Here is a 16,554-nt window from a genome sequence, read left to right as displayed (position 1 = left end):
ACTGACGACACTCCAGCTGCTGAAGATGCTACACCTACCACCGCCGATGATGAGTTCGCGGGGCTTAAAGAAAAGTCAAAGAAACCGAAAGCGGATGCTGTAACTACTGCTGATGGTGAAGCTGTTGCGTGTGAGGCTGCAGCGGCTGCTGATGACTTTTCGGGGTTGAAGAAGAAGGTCAAGGTATGTATTGGTGTTGAAGGGTGGTTGCACTGATGAAAAAATAGGACACAGATACACACTATCTTTTACCACTAACAACCAACCATCCTCCCTCAACCTCACCAGTACTCTTTACACATAGGCCGAAGAAGCCACTGACCTCCAACCGACGCTACCCCAGCAGACGACTTTGACTTTGGAAAGAAAAAAGAAGAAGGAACGTCCTGATATCAGGGACTTTGAAAAACAGGAAGAAGAAGAAGCCCCTGATCATGGAGACGGTGGCGCGCATGCTGCCGATGACAACCAATGGTTTACGTTGCCGGTGATGCATCCGCTGATGTAGATGATGATGGCAGTGCGGAAGAAATACAAATCGGTGAAGCTCCTGCTGAGGATCGAGTATATTGAAGGATGTGCGCGAGACATGGCTGGTTTCTGATAGGGATAATTCGTATCATGAGGTGGGTGCTGCGTATTGATACGATTTATTCGGTGTTTTTTGGGGCTGTGGGTGAAGGCACAAAAAAGCCGCCAGCGTCATTGGACTTATTGCTCACCACGCAATTCTGTGTCACTCATATCATCGGTACTTCTGAATTATATGTCTGACGCTCACTCTCAATTAGCTACTATCACGAGTTTTTCGAATCATTCGACAAAACAATCCCTGAATTGGCTAGTGAAAAGAGATACACTATTGCAAGAGAAGGAACGACAAATGCTCCTTTCGCCAATGTCGCTGATGTTGCAAGGAGGTAACCATCAAGAAACTACATTTACTACCTTTTCTCTATATCTGTTGTCTTGGCGTTACCAACCATGACGAGAAGAAGGGGTGAAGAGTTTTTGTTGACGAAGAAATATCACGTGACCAGCGGTCTTGTTAATTATCGTCGAACTGCATGACAACATATCTTATATTCTGCCAGTGCTGACAGTATTTTTGCTTCGTTATAGGATGCGTCGCACTCCTGATCACCTTGTACAATATCTATTTGCTGAATTGGGTACAACTGGATCTGTCGATGGTCAAGAACGTTTGGTCATCAAGGGCAAATTCGTGCAAAAGCAGACTGAACCCGTCTTGACGAGATATATTGGTACGTGATCGTGCTTTAGCTTTGCGGTTGATAGTGTTTTTGGCTGGTTGGTTTTGTTGTTGAGGTGGATGTCATTGACGGCGACAGAAAGAGCGCAGTCGAATACGTAGTATGCAGGAATTGCAAGTCAGCCGACACGAATCTAAGTAAAGACAAGCGTCCCTTCCGTTTTGAAGTGTCAAGTATGTGGTTCTACTCGATGTGTTTCTGCCATTAAAACGAGGTTTGTCGCTCAAACCGGAAAGAGAGCTGGTCAAAGTGTCGGAATGATCATCAGATGGTGGCCGTGCGAGAATGGCAGTTGGATGTACTCATTCGTAATATATTTCGTTTTTTGCCAGCTAGATGCGAGTTTATTAAGTGTATGTTATTTATACGTGTGCTGATGAAGCTTTGGAAGAATACAATGCTATCATGCTGTTTATTAAGTGTATGTAATTCACACGTGTCCTGATGACGCTTTGGAAGCATGACAATACTAGCAGGCTAGGACACACCTAACTGTTGAGAGCCTTTGTGATGGTATGCAGTCTCGCGATTGAATTGACAATGCTGTTACTACTGCTTTCCTATGTAAAGGACGTGACGATCAGAGTATGTCGATGATCAAACACATCAAGTCAACCGACAACACGCTTGTTCAATATACACTCAAACACACATCATACCTTTCCAGTGGCACATAGAGCAGACAACGTTGCAGCGAGTGCAGCATTTTTATCCAGCTTGTTTGTCAGATCAGTAGCAATCCTGATCTTTTCAGTAGCCAATTGTTGGGCTTCATCCTTGAGACAGTCCAGTTCCATAGTGATCTTGTTCATTCTGTCTACTATATCCATTGGAGTATGTCCACTGCTATCACTGCTAGTATATGATTTGATCAAGTCGGCTTCGACACTTGATTTAGATCGTTCCAGGTCGGATATGCATGAATTCAATGACTGCCTCAAGTTCCGAATGGCTTCATCTACTCCTGGTTCACTCATGGCTACTTATATGAGCTGTATGCTACTACTTGATGCCGTCGAGAGTTGAATGTGAGAACGAGCGTGCGAGCGTGATGTCAATAGTCATATAGTTTCGTGTTATTCTTGTTACGCGTAATTTACTCGAATTTAATGACTTGATTATTTGCATACACGTCCAACTGCGTCGCTGCCACGACTCTTTCCCTGTTCACATCTCCAACGACACAGAATATAGGTCTGACATTCTTAGAGCGACACTAGCATCAAATACATCATTATATATCATATACTTACAGTAAAGGATGAGTGATCCAGCTGCCATATGGAAGAAGGCAAAGGTATGGTGCGAAACTTTGCTTTTGAACTCTGTTTATGCTGCTAACTCGACGCTCTTTATTATCAGGTCGCAGAAATCAAGGTACAACCTGCATTACATACTATACGCATTTTACTATAGAGCTACCTTCCTCTATGCTCTCTCTGATGCTGCAAGTCCTAACATTTGCACATTCATCCAACTCACAGGCCGAATTGACAAAACGTGGTCTCCCCGCTGACGGAAAGAAGGAGGACATACTACAACGACTACTCGCTGCATTGGACCAACCAAAGACTGTCATCTCATCGCCACCAACTGCAGTATCTGCAAAAGCATCTCCTGCACTCAAGCCAGCTACTCTTCCTACCACTGGAACGTCGCCAGGTATGTGGAACTGTGATGATTTTACATGGGCCTTTTCGGTGTAGTGTTTGTCTCTATCGTTCTCTTTTTTCGTCCCTTCTTGCCCATGCATCACTTATTACATCCTCACAGACAATCCAATATGACCTAGCACCGACAACTCCAGCAGCAACAGCCTCAACAGTCGTCAAACCAGCCATGGCACCCACTACTATAAAACCACCATCATCAGCCACAACCGCTGCTACTACGACACCGTCAACAACAGCACCTCCAGCTATAGTAATCAACAGCACATCACCAGAACCACCTGCAGTCAATCACAAAATAATCGAAATAGCTGCCCCCGTAGCCGAAACTGAAGAAGAAAGACAACGCAAACGAGCTGCCAGATTCCAAATGCATGCTCCAAATCCAAATATCGCAAGCGGGTCCATCCAAGCTGTAAGCAGCATGTCGGAAGCTGAAAAAATTGAAGCTAGAAAGAAACGATTTGTCAATGAAATGGCTGGGTCATCTCCTTCTTCTGCCGCATCGCCTGCTGCTGTCCCAAACAAGCCGATTATTGTAAAGACTGACAAGAATGGGCCTGCAATTGCTGTAAGTATTGTCGAGAGTGCAGACAGGAGTGTGTTAAACCATCGATTTGTATCACGAATCCTGGTTTGCCCTTGTTTTCAAAGAAAGAGAAATCCCCTGGTCACAACTTTGTTCTTCTCTCTTTCTTGTTAGTTGGATGCAGAAACGTTGAAAAGGCGTGCAGAAAAATTCGGATCATTGGTGACTCCCGATGCTGAAAAACAATTGAGAGATTTGGAAGAAGCAGAAAAGAAAAAGAGAAGGGCTGAAAGATTTGCCACAGACGAGCAGGTATGTTGTCGCATTAGTCCGCTCTTTTTGCTCTATTATTAGAATCGAATAGACCAACATCATCTTATTACATTCTCTTCGCATATTAGCTGGAAAGTGCTACCAAAAAGCTCAAATCCTAGGAATTGCTTCTACGTTTAGCTGATGGATGGGAAGGATTTTTGCTATCTTCCTCTCAATATGCACAAAGTATAGAAAGGTAGAAATATTCGCAACTAACTTCAAAACCAGAAAAGCAAATTTTTATTAGGAGACTCTTATTGTGTGCTGTGTAGTGATGTGATGTGTAAAGGCTCGGTGCAACCAACTTGTAAAAGAGACCGGAATGATTTATTTTTCCCTTTTTTGTACGTGAACAAAGAATGAAAAATGCATTGCCAAATTACACACTTTTTGTTTTTGGGAAAGTTTCTTGTTTTTATTCAGATAAATTTACAGCGGTGAGGTCGACCTTTGTTGAGAAGGTGTTCAAGAGAATGAAATTGAGAGGAATGTGGATTTGTTGTGAGATTTACAAGGGAGGAGACCAAAAACGAGGGTCGTACACATGTATTTTGGCTCTTCCAAACACTACAACAACGATTACACACCGTCCAACGAGTTCCATATAAAGCAATCTCAAAGCACGTCGTCCTTGTTTTCATTCTACCACATGAGTCATATCTCGTGTTTGATTTTTTTGCATCTTCCTGCGACCTCTGTTTCACGCCATCTCGTGTTCAAACAAACCCTCCTTGTAGACCTGTCAGAAATACTTTCGTGAGTTTGATGAATGAGTGCATAAAACATTTTGGTAAGTATTGTCGAATGAGCGTTCGTAGTAGGAAGTCTGATTCATAAACGTTTCTCTTCAGAGACTGGTCTTGCAAGACTTGTTGGTGCGAAGGCTTTTTATTTTCCTGATTTCTATGTGAACAAAGAATCACTAATGCATGCCAAAGTACTCTCTTTGTTTCCGTCTTTGCTTTTATTCTGATGCCCTTACAGCCTTCGGGTTGGTCATTGTCGAGATAATGTCTATAAGAAAAACAAAAAAAGGCATAAGTCACTGGTAACATGGTCAACGACGATGAGGGAAAATGTGGTTCTCATAATAAAGCTAGTTCCCAAACCAGCGAAATCACATACCATCAAACTTGTTTGAATGGCGTATAAACCAATCTCCCACACGTCGTCCCTGTTTGCTTTCAACAACATGGATCATATCCTAATAAGAAAAAGAGAGAAAAATTGTCAGTGACTTCCTGCATCAATGACAGTGGCAGAGAATTAGACCAAAAAGCAGACAAACACGATCTGATGTCTCGAAGCTGTCACCGACTAAACTTCATACCTGATTGATATACAAATCCAAATCAGAAGTAGGTCCATACTCTCCATCAAGCACACGGCCACTCTCCCACTTTCGTTGTCGAGTCTTGTGTTTAAAAGTCAGGATCTGGGTACGCAATTCTTCACTTGGTACATCCAAGAAGGTGGCTAGCTTGTCTACTCCCAGGGACGTATACAGCTTCAAGTAGGATCGAATGGTCGAAATGGATAATTGTTGGCGCACTTCGGATAGGAAGATGCGTGTTTGTAGTTGTGTTGGGAGCTGTTATTAAAAAAAGGTGAGATTTCAGGCCGTGACAGCGCTAAAAGGTCTCGCTTTTTGCTCATCGAGGTTGGAACGACAAAAATAATCGAGACACGATAAACGAGCAACTCTTCAACGCACCTGAGCACTGTTTGTAGGCACATCATAACTTGGAGCAACAGGTGAAACAAACTTAGGGCAAGCGAAATTGAAGAGTTCTTCAAATACTGCCATCGCTGATTCTTCATTTCGTTGCATTTTGGTGAGATCTTCACCGCGCTTTTCTCGCATGAGGGTATGAACCTAAGTGTCCAAAAAAGTATGTAAGCTGTAGATGGATTATCCTAGATGATTTCTTTTTTGCCTTTGAAGACAACAGACTTTGGAAACATACATTCTCATCCAATCTTTGAGGACATAATGCCACACACATGGCGAGCATAGCATACATCTGTTCACTCTTTTTGGTAATCTAAAGAGATAGTCGGGGCAAAAAACTTGAACAAGCTTGTCCTGGGTAATGACAAATGCAAATAACAACCCATCATCTCACAACATACCGCATCATACTGATACGACCTAGAGTGATACTGCTTAGTTCGGGAGATGAAGAGCAAGATATGAGCAAATGTCTTGATGGCATCCGAGTATCTCCTCATCATCATATACGCAAATCCGATGTAATAGTAGGTGGTGACATGGCATGCAGTAATACGAGCAAACAACCCCTTCTTGTTGAGCTCGATATTATCCATGGTCTTCAAAGCGAGGACATAATCGCCTAGTAGACAGTGGACTCGTAGTAATCCAACGATGGAAAAGTAGCCTAGCATTCTGTAAAGGGTTTTGGATCCGTATTCACCAGCGACGGCTCTACAAGACGGTATGACAAGGGTGAGAAAGGAGGAGACTCAAAGACTATCGCAGAAAAGGGGAAAAGAGCCCGGGAAGTGCCTTATTAGCAAGTACTTACGCAACATCACCACCATTCTTGGTCACATATAGTTGCTCATTGATTCTTGACTTTTGAATCAAAGAGTATAAAACATTTAATACATTGTACACACTCCAGACCTGATTTAGTGGATGTTCGAGTTAGTCAAAAAAAAGTTACCGCTTAGCCTCCCAATCAGTGTTCTTGCTTACATCAGTCCTCTCCTTTAATAATTCAATCTCCTGATCAGTCTTGCTCTTGACTTTACTTCGATAGTTGCAGAATGATTGGAATTGATAGATGAATTCATCGATTATATCCCACAACCATTGGTTGGGTAATTCGAGATCTGATGGTCCATCCGACAAGTCTATAATTGGGCGTGTCAATATGACTTTTTTTGGTTGAAGTTAAAAACATTGACCGTGCTTAGGATGTAGTTGAAGAGATCGCAATAGTTGACATAGGAGTTGATTCTGTCGTCCAGAGTTGGACTTAATCTCGCGTATACGTGTCTAAAGTACAATTCTCGGTAGAGTATCAAGAATGCAGTATCTAGTACAGAGAAAGTGGTGAGAGGTAAGCTTTCAGCATTCTACTGAAACCACGTTGCCTTTTGCATGTCTCTGTTCAACTCTCAATACCACCATCCGTTCTTAACACATACCGTCTTTTACGAATTCAGCGACGACTTGAGGATCAGGCCATCTCGATTTGTTTGAATAAAACATTTCGGTGAGTTTGTTGAATGAGTTTTCGTAGATGGAGTGTAGTTCATAGACGTTCCTTTCCGCGACCTTGTTTTGAAAGTAGACGAGGAAATTACGAATGACATCAGGTACGACTTCTTGGTGGTATTCCTGATTGGAGGATGCAGCTCCTCGGGAATCTGGTCGAGCTTGAGCAGCAGCTAAAATGTGATGTTTGGTTAGAGCGATGCCCAAGAGAAAAAAAGATCAAGAGAGACAGAGATATAGAGCTTCAAGGAGCCATGCATTCATCAGGATATTAGATTGTAAGAAAAACACTATTTACGAACTAAATGCATGTCTTTCATACCTTGAGGTTGATGTGATGAGACTTCACCTTCAGCTTCAGTGACGAATCTGTCAGCTCCAAACTGTAATGGAATCTCGACATCATCGGCTATATCATCTTCATATGTAGCCATCTTTGCTACTCTATATATTCAGTTTGCTTAGAGCGAACGGTCTGTTTTTATGTTTTTTTCTTCTTCGTGAACAGGATGCAGTTTACAATTGAGGCATTTCGAGCTAATACGAAGATTAGAGCCCTCCATTACGCGTCAAAAGGCAGTAATAATTCATTCTTGATAGCAACTATACGTGAAACACGTGTGATCTTGTGTGTTGTTTCATGGACATGAGTGTTTCTCAGTCAATTTCATTTTTACGGCAGGAGAACACGTTCCTTTCTGATTGGCATAATTGAATGAGCATAGTAAGTCCGTTGCAGAACTGCTGCACCTCGCAAACTTCACAGGAAACCTGCACCGCGTCATCGAGCTAAATCATTAAAACAAACAGCACCAACTCCATGGCAACAATGAACGAAGAGGAAGACGACCAAGACTTCTATGATGGACCGCCACAGGCTGGACAAGCTGGATTGACTCCTGATAGATCAAATGCTGTCTCGACTTGGTGAGTTCATCAAACCGCGTACTGTATTGCTCGACTTTGTGCTCTGTTGTTGTCATGTTTTGGAGAAAGATCGGCACCGCAAGCTATTCATTGCAGTATTATGATTCATATATTCCTATTGGCCCCTCTGAAATTGACCTGTGGCTAACGCCTCTTCTCTGAAAACGCTAATTGAGGCTTCTGCAAAATTACGAGATCCTCGACAACTCCACTCTACCACGACAACAGATATACGATCACTACACTGCCAGCTGCCAAGAAAGATCTCTACTCGCCGTGAACTCGGCTACCTTTGGCAAGGTCATACGGACAGTCTTCCCGACACTGAAAACAAGAAGGCTAGGAACTCGTGGAGCTAGCAGATACCACTACTGTGGAATAGTTATGAAGCAAACTCCTGGATTACATATATCCCATCCGCAACCTGCTGAGCCATACAACACCAACAATATCAACAATACCACCAACAGCAACAACACCACTACTCAACTACAACAGCCTCCTCTACCACAATACGCTGGAGAGTTCTCGAGTCTAGTAGAATCCGTCGTTATACCGGATCGTGTAGATGCTGACAGTTTACGAACGTTCCTCGATGACTACCGAGAGCACTGCTCTGCCATTCTTCAATACGCTCGCGCTGCCCAGTTTCCAGAAGTAGTATCAACTTCTTCTTGTTCGCTGCTTGTTATAACCATACCAAACCTCTTCTCCTAACACCTAGATTGACAAGTCCATGACCGAATTCTGGCAAGGACTACCAATCATGGGCAAAGAATTGACACTAGTCCCGGAGGTCATGGATTGCATCTACAAATATGACTCGTTTCTTTACGATGTGAGTTATCGTCGCCTGTTACGATTGAGAACGTCTGCAAGACTGGAAGATTAATGCTTTTGAATATGTCAGACCCTGATGAATGTGCTATTACCGACATCAACAGAACCCATGCCTGTCGAAACAATCCAGTCACTTCGCTTGTTTGCTAAGAATCTCGAGCCATGGATATCGAAAAGCTTGTTGGGATATCCAGAACCTCTCATCAAGAGACGAATTGAAGGTAAAAACGAGACTTCAATCAAGTCTATACACGTTTACACATTTGCTCACTCATGCAATAGTACACTCGAATAACATCTAGTATCTTTATCTATAGTTGCCAAGGTGTTCGTACAGCAGCTTCGTCGTCATACCACATTGAATCATCTCTCACAAGCTGTAGCGAGCCTACTCGAAAACCGAGAACACATGAACCAAATGCTCGCAGATTGGAATCGAGTGGATGTTGGAAGTATTGTTGATTCAGCTGCTTGGGTTTCTGACTGTAAACGTGCTGAGGTCTCAAGAATGCGTAGGTTTCATTTGGCATCGCCATAAGTTGGATTTTTTTTGTCAGAGATGGCGATGTGCCAACAAGGACGAAAGAGCATGCCGTCTCACGAAACCTCAAACATAGTTGAAGCGGATGTCAGAACGCTCCTTGAGAATGCCAGACGAGTTGAGGCGTGGTATGAATGGGTTGAATCCATACTGTCCAAGTTTGCCGATGTACGTAACTTCTCGACTATCAGTCTTCTCATTACAATGGGAATCAGCCAAGTTACCAACGTCTTTTTCTCGTTAGGGTGCTGCTTCAGAGCAATTCTTGGCCAGTTCACGCCAACTCATCATGAAGTGGAGTCTGTACAGCTCGCTTGTCATGAAGGATATGACTTTACGAGGCACATCCACATTTGAAAGCTTCAACACTTTCAAATTGCTGCTTGAGGAATATCTCTTTTATGTTGTCGAGAGGAGGTTTTCACAACTAGACTCGTGATTTCAAGAGTTGGCGTTTGCATATGCATTGACAATCAAGGTTGTCGTCTAACTTAAAATACACCACATCACTATTTGCAACATTTTGGTATGTCTGCTGTGAGGCTATCTAATTGAACTTGGAATGAAACGGGAGCAAATGCAATGTAGATTTGTTGCTTCAAACTCGTCGCGACGTGATGCTTCAAACATGTTAGAGAACATAACCGCAGCCAGTCGAAAGAATCAACACTTCCAGGTCACAGGTTGACAGATATTTATTGGATGATTTCGAAAGGAAATATTTACAACTAGACTCGTGAATTTCAAAAAGGCTGGTTCACATATTCAATGAAACCACAACTCGACGACAAAAGCGATCTGCAATGTTGAAAATAGATTTGAAGCACCCTGGTGTCTAATTTACTGAGCGAAAAGGGAGCCCTGGCAAAAAGGCAATGTTGCGTCGAAGACCCGATGACATCAACTAGTACAGCTAGTTTAGCTTACGAAAACTCCGGTAACGCACACCGGACAAGGGGGCAGAAAGCTTCGAGAGACATGTGGCGCCGGTTCCACTCGAACTGTGCGGTTTTTGTCAACTTTTTCTTTCTGGTGATTGCTGCACTCTCCAAAACAGTATGGATTTGAAACGCCGTTCCTGCGTGCCATAATTAAGGAAGGTAACATCGACGCGGGTGCAGCTGCTGCTGGACATTGAACCACAAAAAGTGGTGTGGAAGCGGTTTGTGGTGGGTGTCAGGACGTTCCTTCGTATTTCCGACGTGTCAAAAAAGCCAAACTCCGGCGGGGTTGAGCCCAGAGCTTGTTGTTTGGTCCAGTGAGGTGTAAACTTTACAGGTCGTGTATATTTTCTCCCTTCAATCTATCCAAAGTCACTAAGCATGGAACAGGAAGTTAGAGTGCTCCATAATCATTCTTTGTGTAGTTCACGCCAACTTAGCACAAGGTGCCGTTCTCTGTGGTGTAGCTCATTGGTCATGAAGGACTGTTACGAGATTTTTGCAACATTCAAATGTTCCAATAGTTTCAGATCACTGTTTGAAGACCATGTTGGAAGGAGATTTGGACAGCTGGACTTGTATTGTCATAAATTGGGTGTGTTGATCAGCAGCTGATGTGCCCAACACTTCACGACGTGATTGTTTCATGAAAGGAGCGAAATATAGTAATTTCATATACAAATCGTCCTTACAATCACGTAGCCAGGCTCCTCTTTGGTAGTAAAACTCACTTTTTGCAGCTCACTATTTCTAGTTCTGTTGACAACCCTGTAGAATCCATAAGCCCATTGGTTGACCGATAAGGAAGGCTAACGATGGGATCCAGATACGTTACCCAGAAGCCAGAGAATGCTCTGAAGAGAGCTGAAGGTAAGCTCGCCCCAGTTTAAATCGGCATTTCACCGTGAAAGCTTGAGAATTGCAAAAGCATCCCATCCATCCATCATGTTTTGGAATAGAAACACATAATGAATAATGTAGGATATCAATTCTAACATATATGTAATCATATCTAGAATTGATTGCTGTAGGCCAAAATGGATCTGCATTGCAACTGTTGCATGAAATTGTATTGTCGAGACGTTCCAGGTCGACTGCAATCGCATCATTGGAACCGATCATGCTCAAATTTATAGAGCTATGTGTGCAAATGCGGAAAGGAAAGACCGCTAAAGAGGGTTTGCATCAGTATAAGAATATTCAGCAGAATAACAATATCACCACTATTGAGGTAAGGTGGTGTTGTGATACTCTCTTCCCAAGGAGAGCTTAAAGAAGACAGATATTCATTCGGTATTATCTCTAGGTTGTCATCAAGAAATTCATTGACCTCTCTGAGCAGAAAGTCGCAGACGCTCAAGCCAAAGCAGATAAAATAGCTCTAGATTCTATTGATGACTTGGAAGCTACCGAAACTCCCGAATCAATTATATTGAGTACCGTGTCGGGTGAAGCTAGCAAAGATCGTACAGATAGAGAAGTAGTTACTCCTTGGTTAAAGTTCCTTTGGGAAGCTTACCGTACAGCTTTGGATATTCTCAGGAATAATGCTAGATTAGAGACACTCTACCAGGTATGCTCCGGCAATGCGTCTCAATCGTTTTGGTCTCAGCCAATCTAATTTTTGCAAACAATTAACAGATTGTGGCAACGCAAGCATTTGGCTTTTGTCTCAAATATACCCGTAAAACTGAATTCCGAAGATTATGTGACTTGCTCCGTCAGCACTTGGCAACAGCAGCCAAGTACGCTCATCAACCACACTCAATCAATTTGAGCGACCCCGACACCTTACAACGTCATCTCGATACACGATTCATACAATTATCAGCTGCCACCGATCTAGAATTATGGCAAGAAGGATTTAGATCTATCGAAGACATTTATAACTTGTTATCAATGTCTAAAAAAGCACCTAGATCATTCATGATGGCAAATTATTATGAAAAGCTGGCCAGAATCTTGCTTGTTGGTGAAAATTATCTCTTCCATGCTGCCGCTTGGAACCGATATTATGCTATCGCTAGACAAAACAGAAACTTGTCGGAAGATGAACATGATCGTATGGCTAGTATGGTATTGCTATCTGCTCTCTCTATTCCGATTATTCAAACTGGACGATCAAAGGGTGGGTCTGAAGAAGCTGAAAACAAGGAGAAGGCTCAACGATTAGCTAATTTGTTGAGAGCTCCTCGCCCTCCTACTCGTGAGATACTGTTACGTGACGCTGTAAGTTCTGGCGAACAGTTGTGTGTTTTTTTTCCCTCCTTTCTTCTGATATCCGTCTTACACTGTTAAAAAATCCTTCAGCTCGCCAAGACCGTGTTGGCTCGTGTAAAGCCTGAATTACGAGAACTGTATGATATTCTCGAAGTTCAATTCCACCCACTGTCGATTTGTAAAAAGATTGCTCCCATCATGCAGCAACTACAAGCAAATCCTGACTTTGCCAAATATGTCAGACCCATCCATCAAATCATCTTGACTCGATTGTTGCAACAGGTGAGTTGTTACTGATGGTCGACTGAAGCCATTGAAACATCACTCCCAGCGTAGGATTTTTTTGGGGTTTCCCGAAATAAAAGTCTCACTCTTTTTTCAACAAAATTTTAGTTATCACAAGTATATACCACCATCAAAATCGAATCGGTGCTGAAACTAGCAGCCTTCCCAGAACCATACAATCTCGACATCCACAAGATTGAAAAGTTTATCATGAATGGATGTAAAAAGGGTGAACTCTCTATACGTATTGACCATCGAAACAAGTCATTAACATTTGAGTCTGACTTGTTTATGACTTCGAAATCAACTGGAGTTGATGGTCCAAAACTCTCTACTCTATCAAGTACTCAAACTATGGGTATTCAGTTAGCTCAATTAGCTAAGCGATTACACACAGCTGTGCTTCTTGTGGATCCTAGTAAAGCTGATGCTGCAAAGAAGGCTAAGGCTGCTGCATTTGCTACAGCTATTGCTTCTGCTGAAGAAGAGCATCAAGAGACTTTCAAGAGGAGAGCACTGATCGAGAGGAAGAAGGAGTTGCGCGAGGCTGAGATTGCTCGCAAGGTAAATAGAATGTTCATGCATTTCGGGATTTTTTTGTGGCGTTTCATCGTCTGATGATTTTGTTTATCCTGCTTTCCTACCTTTCTCTTCATTCATATTTGTAGGTCGAAGAAGAGCAAAGATTGAAGAAGCTCAAGATCGAAAAGGAACAACAAGCTGAAAAGCAACGTCTAGAAGAAGAATCTCGTCGAAGAGAAATAGAACGTGTAGCTCAACAAAAGGCCACTCTTGAAAAAGAAGAAGCGCGTAAATTGGCAGAAAAGATGGCTGAAGATCTCACGAAACGTAAAATCAAGGTCGACAAGGAAGAACTGGAAGGTCTTGATGCCGACAAGCTCATGGCGTTACAAGTTAAACAACTGGAACAAGAACGTCGTGACTTGCAAGCCCGTCTCAAGATCCTAGCTAGAAGGAATGACTTTGTAGAACGTGCCTTCCGCAAAGAAGAAATTCCATTACTCCTCAAAGACTTCGAAGAGCAAAAAGAAGCTGAAAAGACCTTCCAGGATGCATTACGAGAAGCTACTATTGAAGCAGCTCGTAAGAAACATACTGAAGCCATGCAGGTCAAGGAACGTATGATGCGCATGTTACCAGATTATCGTGAATATAGATCTAAACTCGAAGTCAAACGTAATGAAGAGTATCATAAACTTGAGCAAGAAGCTGCCAAGCAGATTGCAGCTGCCAAGGAGAAGAGGAAGGCGGATTATATCAAACGTAAAGAAGAAGATCGCAGACGTGCTGAAGAAGAGGAACGTATTGCAGCAGAAGAAGCTGAAGCGAGGAGGAAGATGGAAGAAGAAGAAGAATTTTTGGAGAACAAACGTCAAGAAGAATTGGCTGTCAGGAAGGCCGAGGAAGCTGAGAGGATGAGGTATGTCTGGTCACATTGTGAAAGTTCGCTACCGCTTTGTTTTTGGAACATTCAAGCTCATTCTTTTTCTTTTCGCAGGAAATTGGATGAACAAGCAGCCAAACAACGTGAACGAGAGAAGGCAGCAGAAGATAAACTCGCCGGTAGAATAACTGCCACATCCACACCAGGCACCAAATATGTACCACCAGCTGCAGCAGCATCAACAGGAGCAGCAGCAAGTAAATGGATACCAGGTGTAGCACGCACCGCATCAGCTGCTCCTGCAACACCAACACCAGGAGCAGCATGGGCACCTAAAGCAGGCACAGGGGCTGCTCCATCTGCTGGTGGAGGTGGCTGGAGAGACAGAGTGGCAGCCAATGCAGGTCAAGCTATGGAACGATCCGCATCATCACCGACTGCATCACCAATAGAACCTACAGGTAGTACTCCATATAGTAGTAGCACGTATACACCACCAAGCGCACGCGCTGGACCACCAATGGATCGTGGTGGATCAACTGAAAGTGGATGGCGCGTACGAGCAGCTCAAAAAGAGGCTGGTGGTGAAGGTGGTGAACGACCAAGTCCATTTGGTGCTGCCAAACCAGCGGGAGTATGGACGCCTCCTAGTCGTAGTACGTCTGGTGGAGCGGCTCCTGAGCAGAAGCCTGCATCGACGCCGTCGAGTACTGCTTGGAGACCTAAGAGTGGTGGTGGTAATTGAGGTGGTGTGGTGTGAGATAATGTCTTGTTTTGTACTGTAATTTGTGTTTTAGCATCGTTGCTCAAGCAGAAAATATTAGATGAACAGTTCAGTAAAGTGGAATTCTTGTGTGTAAGGAACAAAACTAGAGTGTTTCTTGCTTCATCACGAGTTTAAGGACCAAATTCAGGTCATATGCAGGCTTATTCCTATATTACATTGGAGTTGGTAGGAATGGCAATGTCTAAGTGAGGTTTAAATGAGCCATGCCTTGGCCAATGATTAAAAAGGAGCTATCAATTGAATTGAATGACGATCAGTTAGACTTTGGCACAAGATGATGGCTGATTCCGGCCATCCCCTAGAAATCGAGATTGTACGTTTATAGCAGTAGGGATTTCCAGGCCGTTCTGCACTTTCAATAATGAGGATCGACGAGCCTGGTATTTCATCAATCTATATCAACTCGATCCGCCTCGAAAGACGTGTGTTTGTTGGCCTGAGTCGTCTGCAAACGCACAAAACCGTGAAATCAAGGACAGATGGTCGAATGTGTTAAGCAGGTCACTAAAACAGGCGTCTGTCAGTAATTTCAATTGTAACTAGTTCATCGTTAATTCAAAACGTATTCTCTAACTCTGCATCATATAGAAATGGAAGAAACTCTAGGCAAAGACGCAACTCAAGCTTGAAGGAAGAAAGTGCATGCTGCTGCCGTCCCCGCCCATACATCCTACTCTGATCCTCTTACGCCAATCGAGTTATCACCAATCTAGGCATTGCCGAATACTATTCAGCATTACAATCACGATCTGCTACCAAACCAGTCAATGCGAGGTCTTTGGAGCTTGCTGCAACTTCAGACTTGTAGAATATACATTTAAATAGCAGGATCTGATCTCTTTGAGCTTTGATGCTCGGCCTACAATGAATGCAAGGACACTTCCTGAAATCCGGAAGTTAAACTGCTCACTTGAGGCCTGAGGGAAGCTCAGAATTGTAGAATATCTCTTCGACTAGTAAGATCTGCCCTTTCTGAGCTTGGATGCTCAGCCTACGATGAATGCAAGGACACTTCCAGAAATCAGGAAGCCTTTTCGAACTGGTCACCACGAGGTGTTTGGAGCTTGAAGCCAGCTCAGAATTGTGGGAGATACCTTTAAATTGCAGGATTTGCTCTCCTTGAGCTCGGATACTCAGCCTACAAAGAATGCGAGAACATCCAGAAATCCGGAGGTCTTTTCAAACTGGTCGATACGAGGTTTATGGAGTTTGAAGTAAGTGCAAAATCGTGGAATAAATGACCAAGTAGCAGGGGCTGCTCCTTCTGAGCTTGAATGCTCAGCTTACAATCAATACAAAGACGCATCCAGAAATCTGGAACTCTTTCGAAACTGTTCAATTGGAAAAGCGTCAAATCCCAGCAAACACATGTGGATCCACAAATGCCAGCGCTTTTCGTCGGCTCTTCCTGCCCTCGTCTCTTCCTGTCTTCGTCACTCAAACATCTAACAGCAACAAAAATCTCCATCGTATCAATTGCAAGTACTAGCACGCATCAATACATCTCATCAACCTCAATCTGCTGGGGAATAGATTCTCCCTTCATGAACAATCGTTCTTATTCACGGACAGATCC

At 43.2% G+C, this 16,554-nt stretch overlaps 3 protein-coding genes across 3 annotated transcripts; 1 reads left to right on the top strand and 2 right to left on the bottom strand.

Moving 5' to 3' along the window:
• Nucleotides 1–1,762: 1,762 nt before the first annotated feature.
• Nucleotides 1,763–2,251, bottom strand: SmJEL517_g06245 (uncharacterized protein; the record flags this gene model as incomplete). The annotated part of the gene is made up of 2 exons (XM_031172171.1): nucleotides 1,763–1,834; nucleotides 1,934–2,251. The coding sequence occupies 2 exons, from the start codon at nucleotides 2,249–2,251 to the stop codon at nucleotides 1,763–1,765; spliced, it is 390 nt and encodes a 129-aa protein (XP_031021857.1).
• Nucleotides 2,252–4,752: 2,501 nt separating this feature from the next.
• On the bottom strand, nucleotides 4,753–7,466 carry SmJEL517_g06244 (uncharacterized protein; the record flags this gene model as incomplete). Its single annotated transcript, XM_031172170.1, has 10 exons — nucleotides 4,753–4,802; nucleotides 4,914–4,992; nucleotides 5,119–5,379; nucleotides 5,503–5,664; nucleotides 5,756–5,833; nucleotides 5,922–6,234; nucleotides 6,335–6,435; nucleotides 6,508–6,665; nucleotides 6,963–7,205; nucleotides 7,355–7,466. The coding sequence occupies 10 exons, from the start codon at nucleotides 7,464–7,466 to the stop codon at nucleotides 4,753–4,755; spliced, it is 1,557 nt and encodes a 518-aa protein (XP_031021854.1).
• A 3,630-nt stretch (nucleotides 7,467–11,096) lies between these two features.
• On the top strand, nucleotides 11,097–14,936 carry SmJEL517_g06243 (uncharacterized protein; the record flags this gene model as incomplete). Its single annotated transcript, XM_031172169.1, has 8 exons — nucleotides 11,097–11,151; nucleotides 11,298–11,512; nucleotides 11,588–11,854; nucleotides 11,923–12,510; nucleotides 12,592–12,783; nucleotides 12,895–13,350; nucleotides 13,455–14,227; nucleotides 14,306–14,936. The coding sequence occupies 8 exons, from the start codon at nucleotides 11,097–11,099 to the stop codon at nucleotides 14,934–14,936; spliced, it is 3,177 nt and encodes a 1,058-aa protein (XP_031021855.1).
• Nucleotides 14,937–16,554: the final 1,618 nt, after the last annotated feature.

Source organism: Synchytrium microbalum (genome assembly GCF_006535985.1).
Source record: "Synchytrium microbalum strain JEL517 chromosome Unknown SmJEL517_scf0096, whole genome shotgun sequence".
NCBI lineage: Eukaryota > Fungi > Chytridiomycota > Chytridiomycetes > Synchytriales > Synchytriaceae > Synchytrium > Synchytrium microbalum.
This window is presented reverse-complemented; position numbering and strand designations above follow the sequence as displayed.